Raw genomic sequence first — 15,327 nt, 5'->3', positions numbered from 1 at the left:
ATTTTCACCCTCCCCTATCTTCCCTCTGAGGTCCAACAGTCTGATCTATGCTTCCTAGAACTCCCAGTCTGCTCTTATTCATCAGTCTATGTTGTTCATCATTTCCCCTAGATGAGTGAGGTCATGCGCTACTAGAAATACACTTATAAGAACCAAAAATGAGACAAGCAATAATCGTTATGTTGAGAGGCAAATGAATCAATTTGTAGTGAGTTTCTTTCTGGGCCAACAGTTCTTTTGAGACCCAATTTAAATGTCAAACAGTTCCTTATGTGTACATGTCAGCCATGATATTTCAGTTCTGGATGGTGGACAGATGGTGGTATTGCAGGTCCAACCCTCTCTGGTTTTGTCCTGGGCAACCTGCAGTGATGCACAGCTGCTTACTGCTAGTATGGCAATGCGTCGTCAGCATCTTCCATCTCTAGACTGTTTCTCTTCTGTCTTCATGGCTGGAGTAGTTAGTCCTGTCAATTCCTCTCTGTTTCAGGAATCAACATGGTCTCGGAGTTGTTTTCTGAAAATATACAAACATATTCTCAACCAAAAGTTAATAAAGGAATCTTTTCTATAAATTTGACTTGCCATCCTTATTCATTTTTTGCCCAGATGATTTTCCTTTGGCTTGTTTTGACACCATGTATGTTTTACATTGGTGTCTTGCTGTTAAGTTAATTTTCTAAAGTAAAAATTTCCTAGATGTAATTTACTTACAGGATATTTTTTCTTACATGATATTCTTCAACTATCTCTCCCTTTTTATTTAATCATGAAGCAATTAAATAAAATCTTTATTGTTGAATATATTACATAATATCTCCCTTTTCCCCCCCATTGACCCTATCTAGCCCAACCCTCCCACTGTCCCAGGCCTTCACCACCTTATTGTTTGTGTCCATGGGTTATGCATACATGCATACAATTTCTTTGGTTGATCTCTTTCCAGCTGTCAACCCCTGCCTTCCCTGAGATTTGACAGTCTGTTCCATGCTTCATGAAGCAATTTTACTTTTGTCTCTTATGATCTTTTCAAATCCACTCGGTTTGTACAAATTCTTCCTCTGCCTCTTGGATAAAATCTATAGTAAGTGTCATGACATTTCTGTCATTCTTAGGTAATATAAATTCTCCTGGTTGTTTCAAGGCTCAAAGAACCAGACTAATTCCAGTGGTATAAATATCTGTACTCCTGTATATAGGCCAAGCCCATGATACAGAATCATATAGGTCTCAGAGCAACGCCCTTACCACAGTCTCTGCCTTTAAGATCTTTTTTGGCCTGAGACATAGCAGTCCATTTCATTATGTCTCTCTAGATCCAGAAAAAAAAAATAGCAGGCTTGCAGATAGATGAGTTGAAACTCCTTTCTCTAGGATCAAAGGGAGGTACAAGAACTCTCACCCTCCTCCCTGCTGACAAGAAAGTGGGACTCAATATGAATGACTCTTTCCAAAAACATCTCCTTTCTTGGTGTTAACTTTTTTTTTTTTTTTTGTGAGGGAGTGGGGGTGGGAGTGGGTGTGCAGATCTGAGAAAGATAGTCCACTAAGAGTTGAAAAACTGGTTCTAAGATATCTCTTTTGCAACTCCTGCCTGGGATCTCTCATCTCATTTTGGAATATTGTATCTATTGTCTAGTGAACTCAGCAGAAACTGAAACTAAAACGATTTCAACTGAAAAATATATTGCACAGGGTTATGCGGTGTAGGTTTACTCTGGCCACAACATACCTGGATTTATTTACTGTCGAGTGCCACTACTTAAGGTAAACTGGAGTCTATCTAAAAGACAAGGTTCCAGCAAGTGAAGTCAGTGAAGAGATTGGCAACCATCTCATATCAGGTACAACTGAAGAAAGTTGGGTTGAAGAGGGTATTTTAAGTCTAGAGTTCATACATATGACACTAGGGCTTTCAATAATAGGACTGCCATCTAGAAAAGGAATCTTTCTAGCAGGCTTCTGAACATATTATAAAAGCATAATTATGACTAATTACGTAAGTAACTTTCCAACAAACTGACTGTAAGGGCAGTGGTCTGTTCCGGTGGGTTTCTTCACATTGGAGATGCTCAAAGAAAGAATTCAGAGAATTCTCTAGAAAATGTATACCCTTACTCTATCTCTTACCTTACACAGAAGTGGAGTATTACTTAAGTCAAAATTCAGAGATGACTTGGTGAATCATTCATCAAAAATCATACTTCAGCCGAAACCAGTTTGGTTCAATGAATAGAGTGTCGGCCTGTGGACTGAAGGATCCCAGGTTCTATTCCAGTCAAGGGCATGTACCTTGGTTGCGGGCACATCCCTAATAGTGGGTGTGCAGGAGGCAGCTAATCGATGTTTCTCTCTCATTGATGTTTCTAACTCTCTATCCCTCTCCCTTCCTCTCTGTAAAAAATCAATAAAATATATATATTTTAAAAATCATACTTCAATTCAAAAACAATGCATATATCTTTAATCTTTCTATAATTTATTTCACCTAGAAAAATGTTCATCATAGTACAGTACTATTAAGCCACCAAGGGTGCTTTGCATGAACCAATGATGGAATAAATCTGGTATCAAAGGTTAACATTTTACTCCCTTTGAGTTAACAGATAACCCATGAGGCCATCCTAACATGACACTTTTCTCTTGATTGGCCTGCAATCTTCTACCTATATCATCAAAATCAGTCTTTTTCTCAAAAGTTCAACTTTCTTTTTCAATCAATTTAAGCACATTCAATTGACCATTACTACTTTTTTTTCTCACTATTTTGCATTTCCTTCTTCTTGTTTTCTTTTTCTCCCCACATTTTACTATTCACTTATGGAATCAATTTCAGCTCTCTCTCTTTTTTAATCGTGAAGGGTGTGTGATGGTGAATGTTCAGTGTGTACTTAATATATGTTAGACTGGAAACACTGAAATTATCACAAAATTATAGGAGATGCTCTTAAAACTATCACATTATGTCCTTAGCAATGCTCCTTTGTCCAGCTTTGTCAATTAATTCTTAATTGATTTATTCTCCCCCACCCCATTCCCTCTATGTCCTCTTTCACCTCCACCCCCTTCTCCCTACCCCTGCCCCACAATCCACACACTGTTGTCCATGTCCGTGAGTAATTCTATTTTTTTTAATTTTTTACTCAATACATCCATGCTTCTTCCACCACTAATCCTCACCAGAACTGTCTGCCTGCTCTCTTATGTATTCTTAATTCAGCAGATTTGGAATGACAAGTACCCAAAGAAAATCCCTATCTGAGACAGAAGATAACTAGCTTTCAGTTTCACTCAAATCACAGGTGCTAAATGATATCAGTGATAAAGTGATGTTTTCAAGGGTCTAGGGACAAAAGGACAAAGTGAAAGCTATGGAAGCAGTGAATGCTCTGCTATAGTCACAGTTTAGTATATTTAAGACAGTAAAGAAAAATAAAGCTGGATTAGAAGATAATGGTCACATTATAAAACATCTTCTGTTGCAGACTGAGGAGCATGGATTAAGGTGCTATTTGTTGATGGTCACTGAAGGCTTTAGACAATAGAGCAAGAGTGATCAAGTAGCAGACAGACCAGGTAGCAGCAGTCCTTCTCACTGCTACCTGAAAACCTAATACCTATCTGTCCTAATCCTTAGCCTTTAAACCAGAATTATCTCTTACCACCCAGGTTCAGGAAGTCAAATATAAACAACTCCTATTCAATTAATTATATTTTAGGAAACTATCTGTTTTTATTCCTTCACTCCTTCCCTTGATATTTGACCCACATTACCCTATCCCATTATCTTTCAATAGATTCCTGAATTCAGAGTTTTGGGAGTTTATCTATCATTTAAACACAGTATTGACCTTTTGACCTTGAAAACTGACTGGATTCCATAGATTTTACCTGGTCCTTTCCAGGGTACAGCTTGTACTCACCCTCCTAAACAGTCTGAATAACCTCATTCCTTCCTATTCAGTTCAGGTTCTTGGGACTCTACTTTGTATCAGTTAATTTTCAATATTTATTTCCTTCTGCCCATCAAGAAGAAGCAACTCCATGTTTTGACTGTCCCTCTGATTTTTTGCCATTGTAACTTAAAAGTCCACAAATTAATTTTAAAAATCCATCAGCTTGATTTTTTTTTCCCTACTATATTTTATTCACTTCAAATTTTTACATACCATTATACACAGATTACATTGACTAAATGTTGTATAATTTCAGTATCACTTGTGTGGCACAGAAGACTGATTACCCACAGCATCACCTTTCTCTTTTCCCTTCTTTTTTTTTTATAATTATTTTTTTCTTTTTTTATTTTCTTTTTATTTTTTAAATTAAACTTTTCATTTAAGTATTTTTAGATTTACAGAAAAGTTATGAAGATTTTTTTAATCTTCATAATTTATTCACGGTTTATATATCCAGCAGTATTTTCATAGTCAGCCTTCAGCTGGAAAGGCAGGGGCAAGTAAGAACAGAAAATAAATTTAAAGTGCTTGATTGTATAGGGAAGAAGAGCTATGGGCATGTAGCCACTTCCTCTCCATATCCCATGCTCTGCTCCACGTAGGTGATCATTGTTGAAACCACAAATATCTTTTCCTTTCCTGATTTGTGCCTTTGCTCATACTGCTTTGTCATCCACTATAATCCCCAATCTACTTATCCCAAATCTATATATCCTTTAGGATGCCTTTTTTTTCTTTCTTTTTTTCCCCCCAGAAAGCTTCTTATTAATAATGATGGTTGAGGATAAACCAAGATGTAGGCATAGGTAAACACCTGAACTTGCTGCCTCACACAACCACTTCAAAACTACAACTAAAAACAAAACGGACATCATCTAGAACCACAGGAAGGTGGGCTGGGTGGAAATTCTACAACTAGAAGGAAAGAAAAAAGCCACTGAGACTCAGAGGAGGAGGGGAGGTGCGGCAGTAAAGTGCAGAGGTACGGAGGCGTGTGTGTGTGTGTGTGTGTGTGTGTGTGTGTGTGTGTGCTGGGAAGTGAGTACACAATTGTATTTTTCAATAGGGAGGAAGACACAAGCTCCTGACTGCTCTGAACTCTAGTTCCTGGTGAGACTCTGGGGACCCAGACTTTTATAGGGAGAAACTGGACTGTCTGGCATTGGGCCAGAACACAAGGATGGCTTTCTCACAGATGTGCTTGTAGCAATTACCGAGGGACACTGAGACCTGGGGGCCTCTTAGGGCAGGGCTGAGGATCAGCCATTGCTGTTTGCTCTGCCCTGTTAATTCCCTGAGACCCCAACCCACCCAAGCTGTGTGCAGAGTTTTTTGCATATGAATAGCCTTGCCCTTTGCAAACTAAAATTAACTAATAAACTGCAGCTGGGTCAGAGAGCCCAGAAATTCCAGAAGAAGGCCCAAGGTTTCATTTTCTCATAGCTGATTGATTCTAAAATCAAACAGTTTGATCATCAGAATCACATGGGGAATTATTATGCAAAAGCAGACACCCACAGAGATGGTGATTTCCAGGATTCATCATTTCTAAAAATATCTCCAGGAGATTCTGGGAAATCACTGCCTTAAATAAATCCTCTAAGCCTCCTCTTCCCTGGTATTTGTTATCAAACTGTACTTGTCTGTGTCTCTCCTCCCTACAGGGTTGGGTGCTCCTTATTGGCAAAGACATGCACTTTCTATTTCTCTAATGTCAGCTAGAATTAGATCAGCAATGGTTGGATGAATAAATGAATATAAGAAGTTGGCAAATTATCAGTGTCTTTGCTCAAATTGTTTTCTCTGCCTATGATTCCTTTATTTTCTGATAACATTTACAGATCCTCATAGTTAAAGTAAATCTCTCCTTGCTGTAAATTACTAGGGCATGTATTTTTGTTTATTTTTCTCTTCTAACACTTTGTAGCCTGACTTATATTTATGTATTTGTTCATCTCTCCCACTGAGTTTTGAGTTCCTGAATTCAGAGACTAATTTTTTTTTCAATTGTGTGATTCTTATAGCAATCAGCAATATACCTCCTTCACACCTGATGAATTAAAGCCAAATTTTATAATTTTTAATGTTCTAATCTTTCATATCACAGGTTCTCATAATAAAATCCTTATGATACTACAACACAGAATATATCCAATAATACATACTCTAATTTTGAGTTGTCCCCATATGTAAAGACTTTTGATTCCGAAGCAAAAATGTCTCCAACAGAAAGAGAGAAGATTTTTCAGAACTTTGGAGTAGGACATAACCAATACAATGAAATAAGATTCTTACTAATTAATAAATCTCTAATTGATGGCTTCAGCAAAATTTATTCTAAAGGCAGTGATATGGAATAGTTTGCAAATTGTGCCTTGACTATCCAACCGTAAGGTTCTTTCAATTTGAAGCTATTCCCATTGGATCTTTCAATAAAAGCAGAACATGGTTGTGACAAGTGACAAAATGAAGATTGTGGTTATAGAAATTATTGTTCCAGATGTGAAGATCTGAAATCAAAATACTGGGACAATAGAGACATAAATTTGAAGCTAAGTAACTAACTAATCAGAGATTTTTTTTTAAAGATTAAAAAAACAAAAACAAAAATAAATTTATCAAAAAAAGGTGAAGAAGTAGACAAGGAATAGAGGAGTAAGGTGACTAGACAAAGGAAAGAATTGTATTGGAGAAGCTGAATCTTCTAAAAAACAAAAAACTTATAGGGCACTCGTGTTGGATTCCCTATTAATACCTTGTTGGACAGAAGAAAGACTTTTGAAGGGAATAAACTGGATTCAACTTTAAATGTTGAATAAATAGATAAATAATGAATGGAAAATTCACTCAAGAATGTTTGGTTCAGCCCTAACTGGTTTGGCTCAGTGGATAGAGCATCAGCCTGCGGACTGAAAGGTCCCAGGTTGGATTCCAGTCAAGGGCACGTACCTTGGTTGCAGGCACATCCCCAGTAGTGAGTGTGCAGGAGACAGCTGATTGATGTTTCTCTCTCATCGATGTTTCTAACTCTTTCTCCCTTCCTCTCTGTAAAAAATCAATAAAAAATAATTTTTTTTAAAAAGAAGAATGTTTAGTTCTATTTATGCCTGTAATTTCAAGAATTATTATCATACTCTGTTCTTTAAACCCTCTGTCATCCTCTTTGGGATGAAATGTCTACATCTCTCAACTGTCACTGGGCTCCACCACAAAATAAACTGGTTTCTTCCTTCATGAGCCGTGTTCATGTCTGAAGTATTTCCTCTTTCTTTCATCACATGGGTCTCCTTTCACTTGATTTCCTACAATGGCCAATGGTTTTCTCTGGTGCAACCCAACTCAAATCTACAATGAGGCTACATGCATAACCCACACATTTCAAAGAGCCCAGAGGGCAAAGAAAAACTAAATGCCAAGTCTGCCAAGCAAAATAAAACAGCCTAAATCTCCTTTTCAGTTAACATTTGCAAAAATGCTGTCAGTAAGTTATTAAGCAAATAATATTTAGTTGACCTTCAGAAATTATGTATGAAAGGAAAAGATAGGACTGCTTATCATTTATCCTAAAATGCATCTGACTAACCTGAGTTTAAACATCCCCTAAATAGAGAGGGCAAGAGTTAGGTGTAGGGAGGAGAGAAATAGAAAGATACTACTTCACAATAACACACAGGTACCTTTAAAAGTTTTGAAAGAAGCCAAGACCAGTTTGACTCAGTGGATAGAGCGTCGGCCTGCGAACTGAAGGGTCCCAGGTTCGATTCCGGTCAAGGGCATATACCTTGGTTGTGGGCACATCCCCAGTAGGGGTGGTGCAGGAGGCAGCTGATTGATGTTTCTCTCTCATCGATGTTTCTATGTTTCTAACTCTCTATCCCTCTCTCTTCATCTCTGTAAAAAATCAATAAAATATATTTTTTTAAAAAATAAATAAAAAATAAAAGTTTTGAAAGAACAGGTTCCTTTTCAGAAAGAAATATAGTAGATACAAATCCAAAGATGAATAAATCTAATGCTATTTAAATTTATTTCACTATTCTCTACTCTGCTACCTTTAAGTTGAAGATGTCAAATATAATGATAGATCTAATTACACTTTGCTTACAACTTAGCTTATAGTAAATATAAATTTTTTTTAATGTTTTAGGAATTGTGATCTTCAGGGTTTTTAACAACAAAAAAAGAATCTTTTCTATTTATTCTAACAACTGTATAGCTGTCTTTTTCAATATATGATCATGAACTAAAATAGTAAAGTCTAATAAATGGTGTGCCTGGATCTAGCTAGATAAGTTAATGTCTAGTTGTAGGCAAGAACTCAGGAATCTTACGTGCTGAACTACACATGTTACATGTATTGGGTTCAACCAGAGAAGACTGTCTTCTAAACAGATGGCCAATAGCGAGTCCAGTCCTGCACAGTGATAAAGAATGGAGTATTTCAGGGTGATAGAAAGGGCAGGAGGAGGAGGAAGTAAACAGTCGGCTTGCCACTCCTTTAGATGGCATTCTTCATAAGCCATGACTTTTCCTGGGCTTAAAGCAACTCACAGAACTTGCTGATTACTTACAGTTTAGGCCGTGTACACAATAAGGATTGCTGACTCTGCTTCAGAGGAAACCACTCTAGGGCAAGAGGAGAGCTATTTTCTGTTTTGGAGGGAAAAAGAGAGAAACACCTATGTTGCTTCCACTTATCAACAGCCCCATACCTCTCACTAGGCAGAATATATCTGAAGATTTTTTTAGCTGCTTTTTGATCGCTCTAGAATATTTCTATATCTGATTCCCATGCTGTACGAGATACAACTTAACAAGCCCAGATGCTGCTGCCTAAAATCCTTACTCTGCTTTCATTGCCCCTAAGGGAATGTAAAACAGCTGAGAAAGGCTCAAAACACACACACACAAACAAAACAAAGCAAAACAAGAAACAGTTTAAAGTCAAGATTTTCCTAATGAGTGATTTTTGTTAATTGCAGGAGGAGTGTATAAAGTTTTCTCAGATCCCTTATAAGACTACCAAAGTAATACTATGTCTGTCTCATATTTTAATAGGATGGGTACATTTTGAACTGTTCTATATTTTCTTTGTCATCAAACAATTCTGAAGAAGCTTCATATATTTTCTACATCAATGACTAGTTCTGAAGAATTTATTCATAGAGAAAAATGTTGCCTGAGCATTGTACTAGATATTAGGTAATCAAAGATGACTAAGAGCCTTTTCTCTGGGAGCTCACAATCTATCCTGAGCACAATAGCATTATTATGCCAATGTAAATTAGTAAAATACCATGTACTGTAATTAACTTTTAGGCATATTCTCACACTAAAGAAGTTCAGAAAAAGGAGTGTCTCTCAGAATTTTTATGTAAAAACAAAATAAAACAGAATTAAGTCAAAATGTCTATACTTCAGCATGTCAAGCAGGTTAGGAATTAGGGAACATATTTCTTTCTCATAAGTGAGTCATTCCTAAATATATAACATGTTCTTAGCCTGTATCCTTCATGAAGTGATTCATGAAATGTTTCTCTTGTCACAGGTATGAAGTCAGAATGTGCTAGCTAATAGTTTCAGTGGCCTCCCAGAGATGGGGGCAGATTATGGATGAAAAAATAAAGGGCAAGGTGCGTGAATCAAAGGACAAAAGCTCCGGAAGACCCAGGTTTAAGCCCCAACCTAGGCATACACTCATAATTTTAGAAAGAAAAAAAAAAACACAAAACATTTCACTGCTTTTCAAAGCATTGGGAAGAAGAGAAGGGAGTTCTCAGCTTCTTTAAAGTCTTATTTTAAACTGGATTTCCTAAACCCTACATGCATCAAATTGAAAGACAGCAAGAATTGGGCTGGTTATGGCAGGGACTGAAAGGCAGAACAAAGGGGCTGTGGTTTAAGAGTCAGGCAGGTATAAGCACACATAGTGAGGACTGAGGTGCCGGCAGAAACGCCAGAAGTGAGCAGTCAAGGGCTAATGCTATGATTAGGGAGTGGGAGCTGGCAGGATGGAGCAGAACAGGCAGGCCCAGGCAAGCAGATCAGACACATGCCAACTGCATTAGGAAGACATTGATACCTAAGGCAGGCCTTGGTCAAGTCCCATCCTTTGTGTTTCCCTTTAAGAGAAGGAATGAAGGAAACATAATTTACATATAACTGTAAGGTGCCAAGGGCGATACTAGGTACTTCCACAACTGCTAGCTCTTTGATTCCACGCTGCTTTTGAAGAAACTGAGGTTCAGAGAATGTTAGTAACCTGCCCGAGGTACAGGAGACATAAAGAAATTGAAAGCTCTGGTGATGAGCCCTCTGGCTGACAGTGAATTCTGCCTCTTTTTGCAAAACTTTTCTGTTTGGGGAATTGAAAAAGTTGCTAGATGCTATTTAAAATGAAAGATCTATTGTTAACCAGGTTTTCAAGTACAGAAGTCCTGTCAGGGTGTGAGCTAAGTGGGGACTGAGGAAGGCTGGGACCTAGCAATGAGATGCATTTCATACTGGAACAGGTGCTCAGAGCCAGACTAAGCCCTACAAGATATGAGCGTAAACCGTGCAAGCAATTAAAACAAAGAATGGAGAGAAAAAGACTGGTGGTCAGGTACATGCAGCAGCCCAGGCAGGCAGATGCTCAACCACCTTGGGCAGCAGGCTTTTGGGCTCTCTCTCATGTCAGAAAGTCCAGAGCCTGTAAGCATATGGAACCACGGAGAATGACAGAAGGTTTTAAGGCAGATGTCTGGGTGCCTGACTTGGAAGTAGCATTCAGGAGTAGGCAAAATCCCATCTGAATGGGACACAATATGGCTGTTCCCTACCCATTAATTAACAAATCAATAAAGATTTATTCTACCCCGGGGTTACATCAGTGAACAGACAGACAAAGATACCTACCTTCAAAGAATTTACTTTCCATAGAAAAAGAAACCAGAATAAGGCAATAGGATAACTTCTTTTATATATATATATATATATATATATATATATATATATATATATATATATATATATATATATTAGTTGATTTCATAGAGAAAGGGAGAGAGAGGGAAACATCAATGATGAGAGAGAACCATTGATCGGCTGCCTCCTACATGTCCCTACTAGGGATCGAGCCCACAACCCAGGCATGTGCCCTGACCTCCTGGTTCATAGGTTGATGCTCAACCACTGAACCACACTGGTCAGGTGCAGGAACATAATTTCAAAATCAGATATTAGTAGTAAATTGAGAACATCAGAGAGTTTGACTCGATTCTCTCTGCCAAACTATCAGGCTATAACTTACAAAGTTTCTTCTTAATAGGGACACATTTAATCTCAAAGTCCAGAGTGACACTGAGCCTGCAATGTGTCCAGCTTGGAGGATAGGACAGCAGGAAAGTTACTACTAATATTGGAGAATATATTAAAAGGAAATTATCTTGGAAAAATGTGACCCTCTCATACACATAACTTATTCATATCTACCTGATTGCTTGTAGAATAAGTTTAGCAATTATGAGAAAACTCATAGTCACAACAGCCTTAAACTTTCACCAAGAGCTGTAATGATTGATATTAATTTGGCAGAGGGGTTAACCAAGATGTTTGACACTAAAATCATTCACTGAAATTAGTTTGCAAAATACTAGGTTAAGTAAACTCATTTAAATTAACTAATCTATTCAAAGTAGATAGCTAGCATAAAGTGAGAAAATATTATTGTTCTTCAGTCTTTTGTCTAGCCAAAGGAGGACATTTCAAATTAAATAAAAATATCTGAGAAGGAAGATATATGATTGACTCTCCTTGCGTTTAAAAAAATACATCTCCCATTCTAACCTTATAGACTCATAAAATAGCAGAGTTAGAATACCGCTAAGAAATTTCAGGGAGTACGACCAGCATGCTCAGTGGTTGAGCATTGACCTGTGAACCAGAAGGTCACAGTTCAAATTCCTGGTCAGGGCACAAGACTGGGCTGTAGGCTCCATCCCCAGTGTGGGGTGTGCAAGAAGCAGCCAATCAATAATTCTCATCATTGTTGTTTCTATCTCTCTCCCTCACCCTTCCTCCCTAAAATCAATAAAGAAAATATCTATATACATATTTTTAAAAGAAATGTCAGGGAAAGAGTTCCTCCCAAGGCTATTTAAGTGCAGTGACAGTCCTAGGTTTGGAGCCCAGGGTTCCTCAGAGCATGGTTGGGACTGCCCACCTCTGCCATGCCCTCATAAGGAAGAATGTCAGGTCTTAGGGGTAAGACGAAATGTTCACTGTATGCCTCAAATTTTTCTCAACATACAAATTTTGCTTTAAAACTGTGTGCTAATTCTGACTCAGTTCACAGAATCTTCATAGGTTTCATCTACCCACACCTACTTTTATTTGAGCAAGGGAAAATAACACTTAGTTGTTTCCTTTAACAAGTCTCAACAAAGCCAAAGCTGGTTTAGTCATTTTCCAGGCTTTCTTTTGCAAGGTTTGTTCATCATAATGAGCCTGAGTCACTGTTTCCCTAAAGATAGACAGGAAGAAAAAATAATAGAATTATTATTCTTACATATAGCTCAATAAACAAATTAACATATCTATCTTTGTCAACATGGAACCATGTTAATGGTGCATTTTAAAAGATAAAAATCTAATTAAGAAATAGTAAGAGCTCATTTTTGTTAAGTACATAGATAGCTTTTGTTATGAAAGGGGCTAGCGACATCAGAGGAATGGCAGCATGAGCTGTCCCCTTGGTTTCTCTCCTTGAAGTATTTTTCCCCCTCTTTTTAAATATGTTTTTATAGATTTTTAGAGAGAAAGCAAAGGAGATAGAGAGATAGAAACATTGATGAGAGAGAAACATCATTAACCCACTGCCTCTGCATGCCCCCTACTGGTGATCAAGCCCACACCAATTCCCTGACTGGGAATTGAACTAGTGACCTCTAGGTTCATGAGTCTATGCTCAACCACTGAGCCACAACAGCCGGGCTCCCCTTGAGGTTTCAACAATTTGAATAGCTAATAATTCAACAAATGATCCCATGCACGCGCGCGCGCACACACACACACACACACATCTGAGAGATCTGCCTATTAAAACATCTGAAGGTAGGTAAGCAGGGGTGAACTAGGGAGGTCGGAAGGGAGAAGAGCTAAGATGGTATAAGGGACCCAGCCCAGAGCTTGCAGCCCAGAGCTCACAGGAGGTCTCAGCCTTGAGGGCAGAAATCAAGTAACCACTGACACTCTCTTCAGCCAGTAGAAGCAGATAATGAGCATTCCCACAGCAGGGATGAGTTATGTGCTGCAGCTAAAGTGACCTGGGTGGGGACAAAGCACAGAGTGAGGCTACCATTGCATGGCAATACCAGACAGAAAAACAAAGTCTCAGAGCCTGGCATACAGAGGATACTGCCGACAGTGCCAGGGTTGACCAGTGGTGACTGCTCTCCCCATGCTTCCTCTAGGTCACTTGAGCCTGCCCGACTCCAGATAAAGTGTGATCACTGCACATGGAAGAAATGTAGTAAAAAAAAATAAAAACCAAAGACCAAGGGCCTGCCTCTATGAGCTCTCAGGAGCCTCTGAGTGCTGGGCACCCCAACTATTTTAGGGGCTTCAGGTGAGTGGGGGATGCAGAGGGGTCAGGAAACCTCCCTGGAGGTCAGGAGGTTGGTCTGATCGTGGATACATATGTCCTGCCATCTACCAACAGCTGCCTCCACGGAGAATGGGAGAACAAAGGGAGGGGCCGTTCTGCAAACCCCAGAGGGAATCGAGGGTCCCAGCTTCTTTGCCCCGCCCCATGACATTTTGGTTTCTCCCCAAATCAGAGGCGCTACCTGAGGGATCCTAGGCGGGTGCCTCACACAGCCATCTCTCCGAGTATTCTTGTTTGTCTTTGTGAAAGTCTCTGTGTCTGTCAGGTTGTCCCTGAGCTTGCCTCCACTTCTAGAACTAAGCTTCTGGAATAGCAACAACCTGCAAACCCTCATCTCTTTGCTATGGCAGGATTCTTCTCCTCCCCCGTCCCCCCACCCTCCCAGCTACACCCTTCACCCTCTCCTCTCTATCCTGTGACTGCTGGGTACCCAGAGCAGGTTCAGTATCCTGTGCCCATCCTGGACTCGCACCAGTGCCCAGCCAGGTGCCTGCCCCTGCACCGGGCTTCACTCTCTTCCCCTTGCCCAGCCTCAGTGCCCTGGGGCCTGCTGCTGGGCCTGCTGTCCGCCTCGTGCCACTGCCTGGGATGCCTTCTGACCTCGAATTCTTGGTGCCAACTGACCAGATCCTGATTCACCAGAAGGCTGCACGAGTGGAAACACTCCTAGGCTAGGAGGCAAGTAACAAGTATGAACTGTGCTCAGGGGCTGGACAGTCCCTGGGTCAGGCGGCTGAAGAGAGCAACTGCTGTGCACATCTGTGCTGCAGGTGGACTCCAGGGACGAAGAGATGGAAGTACAGTCGCCACCAGGCACCATCATTGGCCGTGTGCTGCAGACCTGGCATCCCTTCCTCCCCAAGTTCTCCGTTCAAGATGCCAATCACCATATGAGCCTGCAAGTGGTGGGGCCCTGCTTTGGCACAGACACCAACTTTGAGGTGAAGACTCTGGATGAGTCCCACAGTGTGGGCTGCATCAGCAAGCAGTGGTGGCGGGTGGGGCTGCTCCAAGAGGCCCTCACAGATGCAGATGACTTTGGCTTGCAGTTCCCATTGGATCTGGACGTGAGAGTGAAGGCTGTACTGCTGGGAGCCACATTCCTCATTGACTACATGTTCTTTGAGAAGCGAGGAAGCACTGGGCCCTCTGCCATCACCAGTTAGACAGCATCTCAGGGTGAGGACCATCACCTCAGCCAGAACTCAAGATGGTCACCTGGCCTGGCCTGGCCTGGTCCCTCCTCAGAGGCAGCTCCTTTCCTCCATGAACACTGCAAAGGACAGACAGAGATGCCTAAGAGGCTGGGGTCAAAGTGCCCCATTCCTACCCTACTCCCCTGGCCTCCTTCACCTGTGGCCCCCACAGAAGGGTATGTATGAGTGCATTTCTCCTGCTACCTCTTACCACTGTCTCCAGCCATCCATCCACACACAGGCATATCAGCTTTCAAACTGGCCCTACTCACTTCCTCTCACCCCTTTCCAGGGCTTCTGCTCTGGATGGAGCCTTTGGAATCCAGGCCTCTGGGGTTTTACACAGAGTTAGGGTGAGAAAGGATAAACAGCACCAAAGATGGCTGATATGGCCACCCACCTCTGCTTCAGCTTGACCAATTAGTTTAACCTCAGAACGTAGCACTCAGTGGGGATCCCTACTTCCCCAGCAATGGCTCTAGGTCCTCGGCCCCAATGCCCACCTCCTCTCCTCCTGGCTCTTTTC

General features: G+C 40.4%; 1 protein-coding gene across 1 annotated transcript; it reads left to right on the top strand.

Annotated features, from left to right (window-relative positions):
• Positions 1-14,396: 14,396 nt before the first annotated feature.
• Positions 14,397-14,854, top strand: LOC311617546 (phospholipid scramblase 3-like; the record flags this gene model as incomplete). The annotated part of the gene is made up of 1 exon (XM_084873906.1): positions 14,397-14,854. One exon carries the CDS (start codon positions 14,397-14,399, stop codon positions 14,769-14,771), a length of 375 nt encoding a protein of 124 aa, XP_084730032.1. The 3' UTR covers positions 14,772-14,854.
• Positions 14,855-15,327: the final 473 nt, after the last annotated feature.

The sequence above is a fragment of the Pipistrellus hanaki genome, assembly GCF_964339955.1.
Source record: "Pipistrellus hanaki genome assembly, chromosome: 2".
Lineage (NCBI taxonomy): Eukaryota > Metazoa > Chordata > Mammalia > Chiroptera > Vespertilionidae > Pipistrellus > Pipistrellus hanaki.
The sequence above is the reverse complement of the archived record's forward strand: the minus strand, read 5'-3'. Positions and strand labels throughout refer to the sequence as shown.